The sequence below is a fragment of the Gobius niger genome (genome assembly GCF_951799975.1).
Source record: "Gobius niger genome assembly, chromosome: 22".
NCBI classification, from domain to species: domain Eukaryota; kingdom Metazoa; phylum Chordata; class Actinopteri; order Gobiiformes; family Gobiidae; genus Gobius; species Gobius niger.
Genome location: NC_136873.1, coordinates 9,302,824 through 9,323,219, shown reverse-complemented (window position 1 = coordinate 9,323,219; position 20,396 = coordinate 9,302,824). Strand labels below are relative to the sequence as shown.

Here is a 20,396-nt window from a genome sequence, read left to right as displayed (position 1 = left end):
GCGGAGCATTTTATGTTGTTGTTGTTTTGTTGTTGTTTTCTGTCGTGTTATTGTGGGGGTTAAAAGGTTAAACCGACGTCTGGACTGGGGAAGTTGAAACCAGAGTCAGAGTGGACTCAAAGGAACGTTTCAAAGTAAAGACATCTCTGAATGATGTGAGTAAATAAGTTACGGTGATCCGTGTATTCATGAACAATGAAAGGTCCAGACGCTCCTCGTCCTCGCAGTAGCGGCCCGTCACCCGCTGGTGGCGCTGCTGTCCTTGTGCGTGATGAGGCCTTTGCTGATGAGGTCGGGGATCTCCACGGCGAGCCAGGGCCCCAGCCCGAGCGCCAGGGCGTGGGCCACGCCGAAGCGCGGCTGGTTCCTCGCCCACAACGGCTGGAAGTGCTCCGTCAGGCAGATCTTTCCTCCTGAGAACATCTTGGCCGTCTTCCCCTCCAGCTCCGGCAGGATCAGGTCAGGGGAGGTGGCCGGGTACGTCACCGTCAGCTGCACCTGCAGGAGTACCGGGCACGTTAACCACACCTGAACAGAACCTGAGCATTTCTCTGGTTAGCTCGTTGCATTTGGCTACGCTAGGCTAGTTCCTAACGGCTATATTAAGACAAACTAACTTAGCTAACGGCTAAATTAAGACAAACTGACTTAGCTAACGGCTAAATTAAGACAAACTAACTTAGCTAACAGCCAAATTAAGACAAACTGACTTAGCTAACGGCTAAATTAAGACAAACTAACTTGGCTAACGGCTAAATTAAGACAAACTAACTTGGCTAACGGCCAAATTAAGACAAACTAACTTGGCTAACGGCCAAATTAAGACCAACTAATTTAGCTAACAGCTAAATTAAGACAAACTAACTTGGCTAACGGCCAAATTAAGACCAACTAACTTGGCTAACGGCTAAATTAAGACAAACTAACTTGGCTAACGGCTAAATTAAGACAAACTAACTTAGTTAACGGCCAAATTAAGACCAACTAACTTAGCTAACAGCTAAATTAAGACAAACTAACTTGGCTAACGGCCAAATTAAGACAAACTAACTTGGCTAACGGCTACATTAAGACAAACTAACTTGGCTAATGGCCAAATTAAGACAAACTAACTTGGCTAACGGCTAAATTAAGACAAACTAACTTGGCTAACGGCTAAATTAAGACAAACTAACTTAGCTAACGGCTAAATTAATACAAACTAACTTGGCTAACGGCCAAATTAAGACAAGCTAACTTAGCTAACGGCCAAATTAATACAAACTAACTTAGCTAACGGCTAAATTAATACAAACTAACTTAGCTAACGGCTAAATTAATACAAACTAACTTAGCTAACGCCAACTTAAGACAAACTAACTTAGCTAACGGCTAAATTAATACAAACTAACTTAGCTAACGCCAACTTAAGACAAGCTAACTTAGCTAACGGCTAAATTAATACAAACTAACATAGCTAACGGCTAAATTAAGACAAACTAACTTGGCTAACGGCTAAATTAAGACAAACTAACTTGGCTAACGGCTAAATTAAGACAAACTAACTTGGCTAACGGCTAAATTAAGACAAACTAACTTAGCTAATGGCTAAGTTAAGACAGACTAACTTGGCTAACGGCTAAATTAAGACAAACTAACTTAGCTAACGGCTAAATCAAGACAAACTAACTTAGCTAACAGCTAAATTAAGACAAACTAACTTGACTAACGGCTAAATTAAGACAAACTAACTTGACTAACGGCTAAATTAAGACAAACTAACTTGGCTAACGGCTAAATTAAGACAAACTAACTTGGCTAACGGCTATATTAAGACAAACTAACTTGACTAACGGCTAAATCAAGACAAACTAACTTAGCTAACGGCTACATTAAGACAAACTAACTTGGCTAACGGCTAAATTAAGACAAACTGACTTAGCTAACGACAAACTAACTTAGCTAACGGCCAAATTAAGACAAGCTAACTTAGCTAACGGCTAAATTAAGACAAACTAACTTAGCTAACGGCCAAATTAAGACAAACTAACTTAGCTAACGGCTAATTTAATACAAACTAACTTAGCTAACGGCTAAATTAAGACAAACTAACTTAGCTAACGGCTAAATTAAGACAAACTAACTTAGCTAACGGCTAAATTAAGACAAGCTAACTTAGCTAACGGCCAAATTAAGACAAACTAACTTGGCTAACGGCTAAATTAAGACAAGCTAACTTAGCTAACGGCTATATTAAGACAAACTAACTTAGCTAACGGCCAAATTAAGACAAACTAACTTAGCTAACGGTCAAATTAAGACAAACTAACTTAGCTAACGGCTAAATTAAGACAAACTAACTTAGCTAACGGCTAAATTAAGACAAACTAACTTAGCTAACGGCTAAATTAAGACAAACTGACCTAGCTAACAGCCAAATTAAGACAAACTAACTTAGCTAACGGCTAAATTAAGACAAACTAACTTAGCTAACGACTAAATTAAGACAAACTAACTTAGCTAACGGCTAAATTAAGACAAACTAACTTAGCTAACGGCTAAATTAAGACAAACTGACTTAGCTAACGGCTAAATTAAGACAAACTAACTTAGCTAACGGCTAAATTAAGACAAACTGACTTAGCTAACGACAAACTAACTTAGCTAACGGCCAAATTAAGACAAGCTAACTTAGCTAACGGCCAAATTAAGACAAACTAAATTAGCTAACGGCCAAATTAAGACAAGCTAACTTAGCTAACGGCTAAATTAAGACAAACTAACTTAGCTAACGGCCAAATTAATACAAAGTAACTTAGCTAACGGCTAAATTAAGACAAACTAACTTAGCTAACGGCCAAATTAATACAAACTAACTTGGCTAACGGCTAAATTAAGACAAACTAACTTAGCTAACGGCTAAATTAGGACAAACTGACTTAGCTAACAGCTAAATTAATACAAACTAACTTAGCTAACGCCAAATTAAGACAAACTAACTTGGCTAACGGCTAAATTAAGACAAACTAACTTAGCTAACGGCTAAATTAAGACAAACTAACTTAGCTAACGGCCAAATTAAGACAAACTAACTTAGCTAACGGCTAAATTAAGACAAACTAACTTAGCTAACGGCTAAATTAGGACAAACTGACTTAGCTAACGGCTAAATTAAGACAGACTAACTTAGCTAACGGCTAAATTAAGACAAACTAATTTAGCTAACGGCTAAATTAATACAAACTAACTTAGCTAACGGCCAAATTAAGACAAACTAACTTAGCTAACGGCTAAATTAAGACAAACTATCCATCCTTTATGAACACAGGTATCTCCTCCGAAATCGTTGCATTCTACACAGAGTTTTTAACACACAGTAAGTGATCATCTACCAGGAACAATCTTTAGAAAACATGATTATTCCTGCGGGTCTGAGCTAATCTCCATAGGAAATGAATACAGACAGGAAGTACTGGCGCTGACGACTTCAGGTCAGAGGAACTAGCATAGCCACATCGTGCAACAAGTCAATTGGTTTAGGTAAAGTCCACATGTAGCTAGTAAATCAGTTCGAAACGTGAACATGAACCCTCTGACTCGCCTCCAGCTGCAGCTCGTACGTCATCAGCTCGTGGACCACCCAGCACACGCCGCTCCAGCGCGTCCCGTCCCCGTTGGCCTCCAGGCGGAACCAGTCGGAGTCGGCCGCCTTGTTGAGCTCCACAGCGCGGATCAGGGCCCCGTACTCCTCCTTCAGGCGCGAGGGCCACAGGGCGGGCTCCCGGGGGCCCGCGGGGGTCTTCAGGAGGGGGATCTGAGCCACGGCCCTGCGCACCGACTCGTCACACATCCCTGAGGGGGAAACGAGACACGTCAAATATAACCAGAGAATATCAGCCTCATCACACATCCCTGAGGGGGAAACGAGACACGTCAAATATCACCAGAGAATATCAGCCTCGTCACACATCCCTGAGGGGGAACGAGACACGTCAAATATGACCAGAGAATATCAGCCTCGTCACACATCCTCACACACACCTCATTTGAAAGCTAAGATCTACAAAACTCTTTTTAGTCATTTTTTTGTCTTTTTTTTGTCAAAGTTTTCTCACTTTTTTGTAATTTTTTTTGTAATTTGTTGTAATTTTTTGTCTTTTTTTGTCTTTTTTGTCATTTTATGGTCATTTTATTTGTAATTTTTTTGTCCTTTTTTTGTCATTTTTTTGTCATTTGAGAGCAGATAATATCAGCCTCATCACACATCCCTGAGGGGGAAACGAGACACGTCAAATATAACCAGAGAGCAGAGAATACCAGCCTCATCACACATCCTCACACACACCTCATTTGAAAGCTAAGATCTACAAAACTCTTTTTTGTCATTTTTTGTCATTTTTTTTTTTTTTTGTCATTTTTTTGTCATTTTTTTGTAATTTTTTGTAATTTTTTGTAATTTTTTGTCTTTTTTTTGTCATTTTTTTGTCATTTTTTTGTGTCATTTTTTTGTCATTTGAGAGCAGATAATATCAGCCTCATCACACATCCCTGAGGACAAAGGAAAACAGGAAAACCTCGCCCTCGTCCCGCCCAAAGGGGGCGCTTCACACTCTTTGTCTCCCTCAATCTTAGACTACGGTAGTATTGCGACTGTCTTCATGTTGCTTGTTTCTTTTCAGTGATTGAGTTTTTGATCAACTCTTTAACAGGGGCCTCTCAGTACCTGACAAAAAGAAAGAAGAAGAAGAAGAAGATCTTTATTTATATAGCGCCTTTCACAGACATAGTCACAAAGCGCTTTACAGAAAAGATGTTTTGTGACAAAGCTCTGCCTCAGTTTCAACCTCTTAACTCCCACCTGAACCGAGGATCTTTTTCCTCACGTCATCAGATTTTTTTTTCCATGGGTATTCAACTCATTTTTGTCCTTTTTTCTGCATTTTGTCGTCATTTTTTTGTCACATTTTTTTTAATTTTTTTTGTAATTTTTTCGTCATTTTTTTGTCCATTTTTTTTAATTTTTTTTGTCAATTTTTTGTCACATTTTTGTCACTTTTTCATCAATTTTTCGTCACTTTCTTGTCAATGTTTTCGTCACTTTTTTGTCACATTTTTGTAATTTTTTCATCATTTTTTAAATCAAATTTTTGTAATTTTTTGTCCAATATTTATCACATTTTTTGTAATGTTTTCCACTTTTTGTCAATTTTTTGTAATTTTTTTGGGTCAATTTTTTATAACATTTTTTTTCAGTTTTTGTCACATTTTTGTCATTTTTTCGTCAATTTTTCAATCAAATTTGTGTCATTTTTTGTCACATTTTGTCTAATTTTTATCACATTTTTTGTCACATTTTTTGTCATTTTTTCGTCACTTTCTTGTCAATGTTTTCTCACTTTTTTGTCACATTTCCATCATGTTTTCATCTCAGTTTTGTCGCTATTTTCACACCTTTTTCCCAGAAGCTTTTGGATTGGGGTAAAGCCAAACTGGAGAAAATGTGCTCGGTTCAGGTGGGAGTTAAGGGGTTAATTGACCTCATACAGAGAAAAATTCATATGAATTCGCATCACTCCATATCTGCAAACTGAAGCGTATTTGAGTTTGTTAAATATACACATTTTACTCAGGGCTGCGTCTGCTGTAAAGGTTATTTGTAAAACTTTTGATTCCACTCGTCTCTCGTTCATTTTCTTCAGGTCTAAAATAATTGAATAGAGTTCGGAAAATTCCACAGTTACCATGGAGATCCGCCATCTTTGCAGCTGCTGGCATACAATTCCACTGACTAAGTGTTTTAATGTGAACCATAACTCCAGTACTTTAACTTTTAAGAATCTCCATTAGTTTATAATTGCGGCTAATCCCACAATGCTTAGCGATATGACATCACATTCCCGAACTCTACAGTGATAATAATGAACTTTAATGTGAGAATGTGATGATAAATAAAGAAGAGGAAGCAGCGGAGACACAGAGACACAGCCCAGACTGACCCCCCTCAGAGCCGCACCTGGTCCTGGTTTAGTCCTGGTTTAGTCCTGGTTAAGTCCTGGTTTAGTCCTGGTCCTGGTTCTGTTTTTGGTTCCGAGCTCGTGCGTCTCCTGGTTCCGTGACGTGTACTTCCGGGGTGTTCTTCTTCTGCGTGTTATTGTTCCTGCCGCGGACTCTGACACGAGAGCGCCCCCAGTGTCCACTGATTTTAGATATTTATGAACGATGAATTACACACATATACTTTATTATTACAAACTAACATATGCAGATACTTATATTCGGCTAGATTTATTATTGAGCCCGTTCATATTATATTAAACATTACAAATATGTACAAATGTTACAGCTTCCGGTCTCCAGCAGAGGGCCGCGCACTGCAGAGCAACAACAACATCCGCCATTTTGTGCCTCCTCCGCAGAGTTTCTTCCAGCTCGTTTTTTCCGAGTCGTTTTTTGGTTAAATTTCTTCCCGCTTTTGGTGAAATTCAACCCCGTTTTATTCGGTTCCGACCCGCACGCGCCAGAACCGGGCTCAGCGGCGCGAACATGACGTCAGAGCGGCGCGAGGACAAAGGTAAAATCCCGCCGCAGCTTTGTTAGCCTCCGTTAGCCGCGGTTAGCACCCTTTAGCTTCTCTTTGCTTCGTTTTCCTGCTCGTTTCCCATCATTTAGGAGCAGTTTGCCGACTGAGACTCAAAGTATGAACCCAGATGCGAATATAAAGCGAGAGCAGGTTTATTTGGAGGTGAGATTAGTGAACTGGGACAAAGGAGCAGCGGGGAGTAGCTTTGTTAGCACCGCTAGCTTTGCCATTTTTTTTTCATTCATTGTAGCCTGTACAATCTCACAGTATTTTCAGTTTATTAGTCGACATTTTTAAACTTTTTGTGATTATAAAGCAAGAGAAGGGTCACTTTAGTTCCTGTGAAGAGATTTAATAAGGCAGCTTCTGAAGAAAAGCGAATTAAAGGGTCAAACTTTAGCTTCTCAATTACCTCAGACTGACCACAGGATGTTTGTTTTTACTGAAATAGCTGCACAAAGCGAGTGAACTGATCTGCAGAAGCCACAGGTTAATGTGTAAGTGTGGAGGATAATGAGTCCCTGAAGGGCATTGATTCAGTCAAGTAATGAAACACGTGTTTAAAGGGAGATGCTGCAGGAAGATCTTTATTTGCCTTTCACAGACAGGAAAACTGGCTTTGTCCTCCTGAACTCTTTCATCTCCTGAAAACATCTTTGTTATCTCTTAATCCACGTTCCTCTATAGGTTTTTTTTTGGAACTTTCAAAGGTAAAATCATCTGAACCAAGTGCATTTTCTGCTGTTAAACTTAAATCTTACAATTGTTAAAAAAAAATTGAAAAAATGACAAGAAATGGATGAAATAAACACAAAAAAAGACAAAAAAAATTATGAAAAAATGACGACATGATGGATGAAAAAGGACAATGAAGTGACGGAAAAATGACGGAAAATTTCCCAAAAATGTGATGAAAAATTGATGAAATAAACACAAAAAAAGGACAAAAAATTACGACAAAAGTGATGAAAAAAGGACAAAAATGTGAGGAAAATATTACGACAAAATGGTAAAAAAAAAAAAAAAAAAAATTGATGAAAAAGGACAACAGAGTGACATACAAAAATGTATGACAAAATTACAAAAAAGAACAAAAAAATGACGGAAAATAAAAAAAAAATGTGATGAAAAATGACAAAAAAATGACGAAAAATGGACAAAAAATTATGAAAAAGTGACCAAAATGTCAAAGGACAAAAAAAAGGACGAAAAAATGACGAAAAAATTGACAAAAAAATGACGAAAAAAGGACGAAAAAGTGGCAAAAAAAATGATAAAGAAATGACGAAAAATGGACAAAAAATGGACGAAAAAATGGACAAAAAAATGACGAAAAAATTGACAAAAATGACGAAAAAATGATGAAAAAGTGGCAAAAATGTCAAAGGACAAAAAAGGACCAAAAAATGTACAAAAAAATAAAAAATGACAAAAAAGTGGCAAAAAAATGATAAAGAAATGACAAATAATGGACGAAAAAATGACGAAAAAGTGGCAAAAAATTGACGAAAAAATGATGAAAAAATGATGAAAAAGTGATGAAAAAGTGGCAAAAATGTCAAAGGATCAAAAAATGCACAAAAAATTAAAAAAAATACCAAAAAAATGGACAAAAAATGATGAAAAAATGATGAAAAAATGGCAAAAACTGACGGAAAAAATACTATTTGACAAAAAAGTTACAAAACTAGTTGAAACCCCCCCCAAAAAAAAATGATGGGGAAAAATCTGATGACGTGAGGAAAAAGATCCTCCCAATTTATGAAACAAACACAAAAAAAGGACAAGAAATTACAACAAAAGTGATGAAAAAGGACAATAGTGTGATGAAAAAATTACGACGAAACGGTCCATCTATCCATCCATTTTCTTCCGCTTTATCCGGGGCTTAAAGCTTCTTACATAGAAGTAAAAACAAAGAGCATCAAAAGATCCACAAAAACATGACCAAAATGTGCCTCTCTGTCGATGAAGACGGCAATCCGGGGATTTCTGACGTTTCCCCCGAGTTACGACGTCGGCCATTTTGTCACCGTAGAAGCTGTTCCATTAATTCCTATGGGCGTCTGTGCAGCAAACGAACAAACTGGTGTTTAGAGGCAGGTTTCACCAAAGTGTGTTTGTGCCGCAGATGGAGAGCTGAACGTCCTGGAGGACATTTTAACAGAAGCTCCGGATCAGGACGATGAGCTGTTCACCAACACGGAGACCGAGGTCACGGACAAGAAAGGTACAAACACCTCCTACTGTTACTACTACTGTTACTACTACAGTTACTAGGGAATATCTAAAGGACAAGGAATATCTATAACAGAAACAACATCTAATTTTAAATAAAGGGTTATGTTTTCTTCACCCCTTAACTCCCGTCTGAACCGAGCACAGTTTCTCTAGTTTGGCTTTACCCCAATCCAAAAGCTTCTGGGAAAAAGGTGAGGAAATAGCGACAAAACTGAGACGAAAACAATGATGGAAATGTGACAAAAAAGTGAGAAAATGGACGAAAAAGTGGCAAAAATGTCACAAAAATTGACAACAAATAAAGATGAAAAAATTAGAAAAATGTGTTAAAAAAAGATGAAAAAGCAGCAAAAATGTCACAAAAAATGACAAAAAATTGACACAAAGAAAATGATGAGAAAATGATGAACATGTGACAAAAAGTGACAAAAAATTTACTATTTGACAAAAAAATTACAAAAAATGGAGAAAATAGCAACAAAACTCAGACAAAAACAATGAAGATGTGACAAAAAAGTGAGAAAACTGACAGAAAATGGACGAAAAAATGATGAAAAAGTGGCAAAAAATTGACAACAAAAAAAGACGAAAAAATGACAAAAATGTGATAAAAAATGATGAAAAAGTGGCCAAAATGTAACAATAAATTTACAAAATAAATGATGAAAAATTTACAAAAAATTGACAAAAAAAGATGAAAAAGCAGCAAAAATGTCACAAAAAATGACAAAAAATTGACACAAAGAAAATGATGAAAAAATGATGAACATGTGACAAAAAGTGACAAAAAAGTGACACAAATTAGTTGAAAGCCCCCCAAAAAATAATGGAAAAAAACTCTGCTGACGTGAGGAAAAAGATCCATTTAGATGAGTTTTGAAGATCTAGGCCAGTGTAACGCCTCATTTGAAAGCTAAGATCTACAAAACTCATCAAAATGGATCTTTTTCCTCACGTCCGCAGATTTTTTTTCCATTATTTTTTGGGGGATTTTCAACGAATTTTTGTAACTTTTTTGTCTTTTTTTTTGTCAAGCAGTAAATTTTTTATCACTTTTTGTCACATTTTCATCATTTTTTCATCATTTTCTTTGTGTCAATTTTTTGTTATTTTTTGGGTCATTTTTTGTACGTTTTTTGTGACATTTTTGCCAGTTTTTTTTTTTGGGTGATTTTTTTGTAAATTTTTCCTCATTTTTGTCACTTTCTGTCATTTTTCTTCTTCTTTTTTTATCATTTTTTTTGTAATTTTTTGTCACATTTTTGTTATATTTTTGTCTTTTTTTTCAGCAATTTTTGTCACATTTTTGTCACTTTCTGTCATTTTTTTCTTTCTTTTTTGTAATTTTTTGTCACATTTTTGTTATTTTTTTGTCTTTCATCAATTTTTGTGACATTTTTGCCAGTTTTTCTCCTTTTTTGTGTAAATTTTTTTGTAAATTTTACGTCATTTTTTTTTGTCACTTTCTGTCATTTTTTTCTTCTTTTTTTTATCATTTCTTTTGTGATTTTTTGTCACATTTTTGTCCTTTTTTTCATCAATTTTTGTAACATTTTTGCCAGTTTTTTTTTGGTAATTTTTCGTCATTTTTTGTCATTTTGTCATTTTTTTTGGTCCTTTTTCATCAATTTTTTTGTCAAATTTTTGTCAGATTTTTGTCAGTTGAAACATGTGACAAAAAGTGACAAAAAAAAAGACAAAAAAGTGACAAAAATGAGTTGAAACCCCCCCAAAAATTATGGAAAAAAAATCTGCTGACGTGAGGAAAAAGATCCATATAGATGAGTTTTGAAGATGTAGGCCAGTGTAACACCTCATTTGAAAGCTAAGATCTACAAAACTCATCTAAATGGATATTTTTCCTCACGTCAGCAGATTTTTTCCCATTATTTTTTGGGGGGGCTTTCAACTAATTTTTGTAACTTTTTTGTCTTTTTTTTTGTGAAATAGTAAATTTTTTGTCACATTTCCGTCATTGTTTCATCATTTTCTTTGTGTCAATTTTTAGTTATTTTTTGGGTCATTTTTTGTAAGTTTTTTGTGATATTTTTGCCAGTTTTTCTCCTTTTTTTGTAAATTTTTTTGTAAATTTTTCGTCTTTTTTTCTGTCATTTTTTTCTTTCTTTTTTTTAATCATTTTTTTGGTAAATTTTTGTCACATTTTTGTCATTTTTTTTGTCATTTTTTTCATCAATTTTTGTGACATTTTTGCCACTTTTTCTCCTTTTTTTGTATTTTTTTTGTGAATTTTTTCGTCATTTTGTCATTTTTTTGGTCCTTTTTCATCCTTTTTTTTGTCAAATTTTTGTCAATTTTTCGTCAGTTTCTTGTCAATGTTTTCTCACTTTTTTCTCACATCTTCATCATTGTTTTCGTCTCAGTTTTGTTGCTATTTTCTCACCTTTTTTCCAGAAGCTTTTGGATTGGGGTAAAGCTCAGTTCAGGTGGGAGTTAAGGGGTTAATAACACTGTAGTAAACAAGCTTTACAAACACAGTGTAAAAAACATTAAATATGGAGTCATTCATTGAATCATCTGTTGTGTAATAATTCATCCCAGCGCTGGTGAGCAATGTTTGGATTGATTGATTGATTGATTGATTGATTGATTGTGTGACTCCGCCCTCAGGTCTGAAGAGGAAGTCCGATCGTTCGGAGCCGACGGATGTGAAGAGGGCGCGCTCTGGCCACGCCCCCTCCTCGTCCTCGTCCAGTCGCAGAGCCGTCAGCTCCAGAAAGCCGGGCTCTCCCAGGGCGGGACACGCCCCTAGCTATCGCCATGCCGACTACGACGACCGGAAACTGCGGCGACACCGGGGGCGGAGCCTAGAGCAGGTAATGGCCAATCACAAGCCAGATTAGGTTAGGCCCGGGCGACACTGACGACGATGCTGACTTTCTCGCGTCTGTTTTGTAGAAGCTGCGTCGCCCGAGCCCGCCCCCTCACCACCACGACAACCAATCAGACGAGGAGTACGCGTCCGAGGCGGGAAGCTCCTCCAACGCCGAGGAAGAGGAGGAGGTGGAGGACGAGGAGGAGGAGGAGGAGGAAGAAGAGGAGGAGGAGGTGAGGAGGAAAATGGATTCATGTATTTGTCGTTATTCGGGACGATCGTGATATTCTGGGTCACGATTAAACTTCAACGTAACAATGTTCTCACCACAGGAGGGAAGTGGGTCATTTCTGTTCCTGCTGTTAGGCCTGGGCAGGAACTGGGGGAAAACACAACAACAACAACAAACATTGACCAGAAAAATGACTAAAATAGGTCAAAAAAGTGACGAAAAAATGTATGAAAAAATTATCAAAAAGGACGAAAAAATAACGGAAAATTTCAGAAAAATGTGATGAAAAAATTAAGACAAAACGTTAAAAAAAAAATGAAAATATGACAAAAAATTGATGAAATAATCACAAAAAATGTATGAAAAAATGACGACGTAATGGATGAAAAAGGACAAAAAAATTACAAAAAATGACAAAAAAATGACGGAAAATGTCCAAAAAAAAATGGATAAAAAACTGATGAAAACAAAACATAAAAAGGAAAAAAAATTGATGAAAAATTGAAATAAACACAAAAAATTGATGAAAAAATGTATGAAAAAATGACGACGTAATGGATGAAAAATTACAAAAACGGACGAAAAAATGACAGAAATTTTCCCGAAAAATTGATGAAATAAAAACAAAAAAAGGACAAAAAATTCTGACAAAACTGGTGAAAAAAAATGGATAAAAAATGACGAAAAATTTAAAGGGGCTGGATGCAAGTTTGCCATTTTATACTCACTACTGCCACCTCAGGTCATACGTGTAACTGCAGCTTCTATATTAAAGGGGCTGGAAGCAAGTTCGCCATTTTATGCTCACTACTGCCACCTCTGGCCATATATGTAACTGCACCTTCTATATTAAGCTCGTGCATGACGGCAATTCGGGCCGAGGTGACACATTTCTGAGTGACCGTACAGGATTTTAGAGGCAGTTGTGGTGAACAGGTCTGGGCTCATTCTACACATTAGGACATGGAGGAACATGTAGGGGGAAAATACTTAATTTTAACATTTTTAAACTCCTTATAGTCCCTTTAAATAAAAACGAAAAAATGGATGAAAAAATTACAAAAAAGGACGGAAAATGACGGAAAAATTCCAAAAAATTTGATGAAAAATGACAAAAAATAAAATGAAATGAACACAAAAAAAGGACAAAAAATTATGACAAAACTGGTGAAAAAGGACAAAAAAGTGATGAAAAGTTACAACAAAATGGTAAAAAAAAAAAAATGGATGAAAAATGACGAAAAATTGAAATAAAAACGAAAAAATGGATGAAAAAATTACAATAAAGGACGAAATATGACGGAAAATTTCCAAAAAATGTGGCGAAAAATGACAAAAATGTGATGAAAATATCACAACAAAATGGGCAATTTTTTTGTGTGAAAAAATTACAAAAAAGGACGAAAAAATTACAGAAAATTTCCGAAAAATGGTTGAAATGAAAACAAAAAAGGACAAAAAAACAATGACAAAACTGGTGAAAAAGGACAAAAAAGTGATGAAAAATTACGACAAAACGGTAAAAAAAAAAATGGATGAAAAATGACGAAAAAACGGATGAAAAAATGACAAAATTTTTAATAGACACAAAAAATGGATGAAACAATTACGACATAATGGATGAAAAAAAATACAAAAAATTACGGAAAATTTAAAACAAAAATGACCAAAAAAGTCACGAAAAAATGTATGAAAAAATTACAAAAAAGGCCAAAGAAATGACAGGAAAAAAATTGATGAAAAATGACTAAAAAACGGATGAAAAAATGACTAAAAATTGATGAAATAAACATAAAAATTTACATAAAATGTATGAAAAAAATTACAAAAAGACGAAAAAATGACAAATTTTCAAAAAAAATGTGATGAAAAACCGCTGAAAAAATAATGAAATAAAAACAAAAAAAGACAAAAAATTACAACAAAAGTGATTGAAAAGGACAAAAAAGTGATGAAAACAAAATCAAAAATACAACAAAACGCTCAAAAAATTATGAAAAAACTATGAAGAAAATGATTAATAAATAACATAATTATAAAACATCCCATACCATTAAAAAATAACAAATAATCAACACGTTTTTTCCCCAAAACGTTTTTATTTCCTTTTCAAAGTTGTCCCTTAAAGTGTGTGTGTTTGTGTGTGTGTGTGTTTGCGCTGCAGGAGGAGGTGATGGAGGAAGAGGAGGAGGAGGAGGAGGGAGAGAAGGAGGAAGACGAGGACGACGACGACTACGACCGGCGAGAGACGAACTACGACACGCGCAGCGAGGCGGGAGATTCACACAGCTCGGTCAGCTTCAGCTCCGACTCAGGTAAAAGAGACTCCGCCCCCGCCTTCTGAGGGTTAGAGAGACTCCGCCTTCACCTTCTGAGGGTTAAAGAGACTCCGCCTTCACCGTCTGAGGGTTAAAGAGACTCCGCCTTCACCGTCTGAGGGTTAAAGAGACTCCGCCTTCACTGTCTGAGGGTTAGAGAGACTCCGCCTTCACCGTCTGAGGGTTAAAGAGACTCCGCCTTCACTGTCTGAGGGTTAGAGAGACTCCGCCTTCACTGTCTGAGGGTTAAAGAGACTCCGCCCCCACTGTCTGAGGGTCAAAGAGACTCCGCCCCCACTGTCTGAGGGTTAGAGAGACTCCGCCTTCACCTTCTGAGGGTTAAAGAGACTCCGCCTTCACCGTCTGAGGGTTAAAGAGACTCCGCCTTCACCGTCTGAGGGTTAAAGAGACTCCGCCTTCACTGTCTGAGGGTTAGAGAGACTCCGCCTTCACTGTCTGAGGGTTAAAGAGACTCCGCCTTCACTGTCTGAGGGTTAAAGAGACTCCGCCCTCACTGTCTGAGGGTTAGAGAGACTCCGCCCTCACTGTCTGAGGGTTAAAGAGACTCCGCCCCCACTGTCTGAGGCTTAAAGAGACTCCGCCTTCACTGTCTGAGGGTTAAAGAGACTCCGCCTTCACTGTCTGAGGGTTAAAGAGACTCCGCCTTCACTGTCTGAGGGTAAAAGAGACTCCGCCTTCACTGTCTGAGGGTTAAAGAGACTCCGCCCTCACTGTCTGAGGGTTAGAGAGACTCCGCCTTCACTGTCTGAGGGTTAAAGAGACTCCGCCTTCACTGTCTGAGGGTTAAAGAGACTCCGCCTTCACTGTCTGAGGGTTAAAGAGACTCCGCCTTCACCGTCTGAGGGTAAAGAGACTCCGCCTTCACTGTCTGAGGGTTAAAGAGACTCCGCCTTCACTGTCTGAGGGTTAAAGAGACTCCGCCTTCACTGTCTGAGGGTTAAAGAGACTCCGCCTTCACTGTCTGAGGGTTAAAGAGACTCCGCCTTCACTGTCTGAGGGTTAAAGAGACTCCGCCTTCACTGTCTGAGGGTTAAAGAGACTCCGCCTTCACTGTCTGAGGGTTAAAGAGACTCCGCCTTCACTGTCTGAGGGTTAAAGAGACTCCGCCTTCACCGTCTGAGGGTTAAAGAGACTCCGCCTTCACTGTCTGAGGGTTAAAGAGACTCCGCCTTCACCGTCTGAGGGTTAAAGAGACTCCGCCTTCACTGTCTGAGGGTTAGAGAGACTCCGCCTTCACTGTCTGAGGGTTAAAGAGACTCCGCCTTCACCGTCTGAGGGTAAAGAGACTCCGCCTTCACTGTCTGAGGGTTAGAGAGACTCCGCCTCCACTGTCTGAGGGTTAGAGAGACTCCGCCTTCACCGTCTGAGGGTTAAAGAGACTCCGCCTTCACCGTCTGAGGGTTAGAGAGACTCCGCCTTCACTGTCTGAGGGTTAGAGAGACTCCGCCTTCACCTTCTGAGGGTTAAAGAGACTCCGCCTTCACTGTCTGAGGGTTAAAGAGACTCCGCCTTCACTGTCTGAGGCTTAAAGAGACTCCGCTTTCACTGTCTGAGGGTTAGAGAGACTCCGCCTTCACCTTCTGAGGGTTAAAGAGACTCCGCCTTCACTGTCTGAGGGTTAGAGAGACTCCGCCTTCACCTTCTGAGGGTTAAAGAGACTCCGCCTTCACTGTCTGAGGGTTAAAGAGACTCCGCCTTCACTGTCTGAGGCTTAAAGAGACTCCGCCTTCACTGTCTGAGGGTTAGAGAGACTCCGCCTTCACTGTCTGAGGCTTAAAGAGACTCCGCCTTCTGCTTTCAGATTCGGAGAAGAAGCGGGACAAGCTGTCGTCCTCCGTGCGAGCCGTCAGAGAGAGTGAGTTTCCTGATTTACTCGGTTCCTCCTGTTGCTTTTTCTAACGCCGGTTGTTTGTGCGTCAGATCCCACGGGGAAACTGCGCTACATCCTGAGAGACGCTCGATTCTTCCTCATCAAGAGCAACAACCACGAGAACGTGTCGCTCGCCAAGGCCAAGGTACCACACGAGACTGTGCTGAGCTTTAACCTCTGACCACAAGCCTGAACCGAGGGCATTCTGTCCTCTTTGGTCTGTGTAACACCTCATTTGAAAGCTAAGACCCACAAAACTGATCTTTTTACTCATGTTGTTGCTGTGTTGTGTCGCCTTTTTTATGTTTTATTTTTTTTATTTTTGTCACATTTTTGTTGAATTTTTGGCATTTTTTTATTGAATTTTTGTCAAATTTTTGTTGAATTTTTGTCACATTTTTTTATTGAATTTTTGTCACATTTTTGTTGAATTTTTGGCATTTTTTATTGAATTTTTGTCACATTTTTGTTGAATTTTTCTCATTTTTTTATTGATTTTTTGTCATTTTTTATTGATTTTTTGTCATTTTTTTATTGAATTTTAGTCTTTTTTTAATTGAATTTTAGTCATTTTTTTATTGAATTTTTGTCATTTTTTATTGATTTTTTGTCATTTTTTTATTGAATTTTTGTCTTTTTTTTTATTGAATTTTTGTCATTTTTTATTGATTTTTTGTCATTTTTTTATTGAATTTTAGTCTTTTTTTAATTGAATTTTAGTCATTTTTTTATTGATTTTTTGTCATTTTTTATTGATTTTTTGTCATTTTTTTATTGAATTTTTGTCTTTTTTTAATTGATTTTTTGTCATTTTTTAATTGAATTTTTGTCTTTTTTTTTATTGAATTTTAGTCTTTTTTTTATTGAATTTTAGTCTTTTTTTTATTGAATTTTTGTCATTTTTTTATTGAATTTTTGTCTTTTTTTTATTGAATTTTAGTTATTTTTTTATTGAATTTTTGTCATTTTTTTATTGAATTTTTGTCTAATTTTTGTCACATTTTTGTTGAATTTTTGTCATTTTTTAATTGAATTTTTGTCATTTTTTTGTCGAATTTTTGTCACATTTTTGTTGAATTTTTGTCATTTTTTAATTGATTTTTTGTCAATTTTTTGTCGAATTTTTGTCACATTTTTGTTGAATTTTTGTCATTTTTTTATTGAATTTTTGTCATTTTTTTATTGAATTTTTGTCATTTTTTTATTGAATTTTTGTCTTTTTTTATTGAATTTTTGTCATTTTTCTATTGAATTTTTGTCATTTTTTTATTGAATTTTTATCATTTTTTATGGAATTTTTGTCATTTTTTATTGATTTTTTTGTCATTTTTTTATTGAATTTTTGTCTTTTTTTAATTGAATTTTAGTCTTTTTTTTATTGAATTTTAGTCATTTTTTTATTGAATTTTTGTCATTTTTTTTATTGAATTTTTGTCTTTTTTTAATTGATTTTTTGTCATTTTTTTATTGAATTTTTGTCTTTTTTTTATTGAATTTTAGTCTTTTTTTTTTATTGAATTTTAGTCATTTTTTTATTGAATTTTTGTCATTTTTTTATTGAATTTTTGTCTTTTTTTTTATTGAATTTTAGTCATTTTTTAATTGAATTTTATTCATTTTTTTATTGAATTTTTGTCAATTTTTTTGTCTAATTTTTGTCACATTTTTGTTGAATTTTTGTCATTTTTTAATTGAATTTTTGTCTTTTTTATTGAATTTTTGTCATTTTTTTAATTGAATTTTTGTCATTTTTTAATTGAATTTTTGTCATTTTTTTATTGAATTTTTCTCACATTTTGTTGAATTTTTGTCACTTTTTTGTTGAATTTTTGCTCTTTTGTTGCGTTTTCTTCACTTGTTCTTTGTAGCGCTTGTGTCCGCCGCCTGCGCTCCAGTGCCTCACTTGGAAGCTCAGACCTTGTAGTTCCTGTGTCAGATTGGCTGTGACTAAAACAAGGAGGCTGGTTCTGACCTGTCCTTCCCCTGTCTGTCCTGCAGGGGGTGTGGTCCACTCTCCCGGTGAACGAGAAGAAGCTAAACGCGGCGTATCGCGCGGCTCGAAGCGTCATCCTGGTGTTCTCCGTCCGAGAGAGCGGCATGTTCCAAGGTAAGGCCTGCTCCCTACGTCTTACCTCTACATCCTGCCTCCTAAAGTCCCCTGAGTCCGGCCGAAACATTAGAGGCGTCGTCCATCTCCAACGTCAAGGACTAGGGAGAAAAGTGAAGAAAAAAAGGAGGAAAAAATGGGAAGAAAATATTATAAAATGGTTTAAAAAAGGAAATAATGGAGAAGAAAAAGGGGGAAAAATGTTATTTGAAAATATAAAATAGGGGAAAAAATCAGGGGAAAATTTTAAATCAATGGGAAAAAATTGTGAAGTATTTTAGCTAGCTAGTGCTAGGCTAGTGTTAGGCTAGTGTTAGACTAGTGCTAGTATAGTGTTAGGCTAGTGCTAGTATAGTGTTAGGCTAGTGCTAGGCTAGGCTAGTGTTAGGCTAGTGCTAGGCTAGTGTTAGGCTAGGCTAGTGCTAGGCTAGGCTAGTGTTAGGCTAGGCTAGTGCTAGGCTAGTGTTAGGCTAGGCTAGTGCTAGGCTAGGCTAGTGCTAGGCTAGTGTTAGGCTAGGCTAGTGCTAGGCTAGTGTTAGGCTAGGCTAGTGCTAGGCTAGTGTTAGGCTAGGCTAGTGCTAGGCTAGTGTTAGGCTAGGCTAGTGCTAGGCTAGTGCTAGGCTAGTGTTAGGCTAGGCTAGTGCTAGTATAGTGTTAGGCTAGTGCTAGGCTAGTGCTAGGCTAGTGTTAGGCTAGTGCTAGGCTAGTGCTAGGCTAGACTAGGCTAGTGCATGCCTATGGACAGACATTTATATGGTTAGTCTGGTGCACTGTGGAGCGGGGTCACACTGTTTTTAATGCATTAGCCTAGCATTAGCCTAGCACTAGCTTAACATTAGCTTAGTGCAGCGAAACTCTTGAAATATAAGGACTGCATGAATTAAAAGAAAATAGAAATCACTCTGGGAAATGAGGCCTGAAAGATCCTGAAATATCCCTTTAATGAGCCAGGGGGCGCCATCGTGCAAATGGCGCCTGATCATCTCGCCGTGTGTTTTCCTGATGATCGTGTGTTTTCCTGATGATCTCACCGTGTGTTTTCCTGATAATCTCACCGTGTGTTTTCCTGATGGTCTCGCCGTCTGCAGGTTACGCCCGCCTGGCGTCCGAGTCCCAGCACGGCGGCTCGCCCATCCACTGGGTGCTCCCCGCAGGGATGAACGCCAAGATGTTGGGAGGAGTCTTCAAGATAGACTGGCTCTGCAGGTGAGAACTTCCTTCAGGGAGCGTGTGAGGAGCATAAACATGTGTGAGGAGCGTGTGAGGAGCGTGTGAGGAGCATAAACATGTGTGAGGAGCGTGTGAGGAGCATGTGAGGAGCGTGTGAGGAGCATAAACATGTGTGAGGAGCATAACCACGTGTTTCCTCCGGCCTCAGGGTGGAGCTCCCGTTCACGAAGACGGCTCATCTCACCAACCCCTGGAACGAACACAAACCCGTGAAGATCGGACGCGACGGACAGGTCAGATATGAGGCTGTGCCAGAGTCAGTGAGGGTTTTTGTTGCATTTTTGACACATTTTTGTCACTTTTTTGTTGAATTTTTTGTTGAATTTTTGTCACATTTTTGTTGAATTTTTGTCACATTTTTGTTAAATTTTTGTCATTTTTTTGTTGATTTTTTGTCATTTTTTAGTTGATTTTTTGTCCTTTTTTTTGAATTTTTGTCACAAATTTGTTGATTTTTGTCACTTTTTTGTCATTTTTTTGTCACATTTTTGTTGAATTTTTGTCACATTTTTGTTGAATTTTTGTCATTTTTTTGTCACATTTTTGTTGAATTTTTGTCATTTTTTTGTCACATTTTTGTTGAATTTTTGTCACATTTTTGTTGAATTTTTGTCATTTTTTTGTCACATTTTTGTTGAATTTTTGTCACATTTTTGTTGAATTTTTGTCATTTTTTTGTCACATTTTTGTTGAATTTTTGTCACATTTTTGTTGAATTTTTGTCATTTTTTTGTTGAATTTTTGTTGATTTTTTGTCATTTTTTGTTGAATTTTTGTCACATTTTTGTCACATTTTTGTTGAATTTTTGTCACATTTTTATTGAACTTTTATAGAATTTCTTTCACATTTTTGTCATTTTTTAGTTGGTTTTTGTCTTTTTTTTGAATTTTTGTCACAAATTTGTTGATTTTTGTTGAATTTTTGTCACTTTTTTGTCATTTTTTTTGTCACATTTTTGTTGAATATTTTTTTTATTTTTTTTTT

The 20,396-nt window shown here is 36.9% G+C and overlaps 2 protein-coding genes across 2 annotated transcripts in view; one reads left to right on the top strand and one right to left on the bottom strand.

Annotated features, from left to right (window-relative positions):
• Positions 1–45: 45 nt before the first annotated feature.
• On the bottom strand, positions 46–6,069 carry ufc1 (ubiquitin-fold modifier conjugating enzyme 1). The gene is made up of 3 exons (XM_079580902.1): positions 5,993–6,069; positions 3,581–3,831; positions 46–498 (listed from the first exon to the last, which is right to left on the bottom strand). The coding sequence occupies exons 2-3, from the start codon at positions 3,827–3,829 to the stop codon at positions 238–240; spliced, it is 510 nt and encodes a 169-aa protein (XP_079437028.1). The 5' UTR covers positions 3,830–3,831; positions 5,993–6,069; the 3' UTR covers positions 46–237.
• Positions 6,070–6,357: 288 nt separating this feature from the next.
• The window catches only part of ythdc1 (YTH N6-methyladenosine RNA binding protein C1), a gene marked incomplete at its 3' end in the record, with an annotated part of 19,854 nt that continues 5,815 nt past the window's right edge, over positions 6,358–20,396 (top strand). The window contains exons 1-10 of the mRNA XM_079581192.1: positions 6,358–6,550; positions 8,691–8,789; positions 11,429–11,634; positions 11,717–11,866; positions 14,030–14,180; positions 16,006–16,059; positions 16,125–16,219; positions 18,073–18,181; positions 19,270–19,387; positions 19,560–19,644. Of these exons, the coding sequence (XP_079437318.1) occupies positions 6,523–6,550; positions 8,691–8,789; positions 11,429–11,634; positions 11,717–11,866; positions 14,030–14,180; positions 16,006–16,059; positions 16,125–16,219; positions 18,073–18,181; positions 19,270–19,387; positions 19,560–19,644 (1,095 nt within the window). The 5' untranslated portion in view covers positions 6,358–6,522. The remainder of the gene's footprint in view (positions 6,551–8,690; positions 8,790–11,428; positions 11,635–11,716; positions 11,867–14,029; positions 14,181–16,005; positions 16,060–16,124; positions 16,220–18,072; positions 18,182–19,269; positions 19,388–19,559; positions 19,645–20,396) is intronic.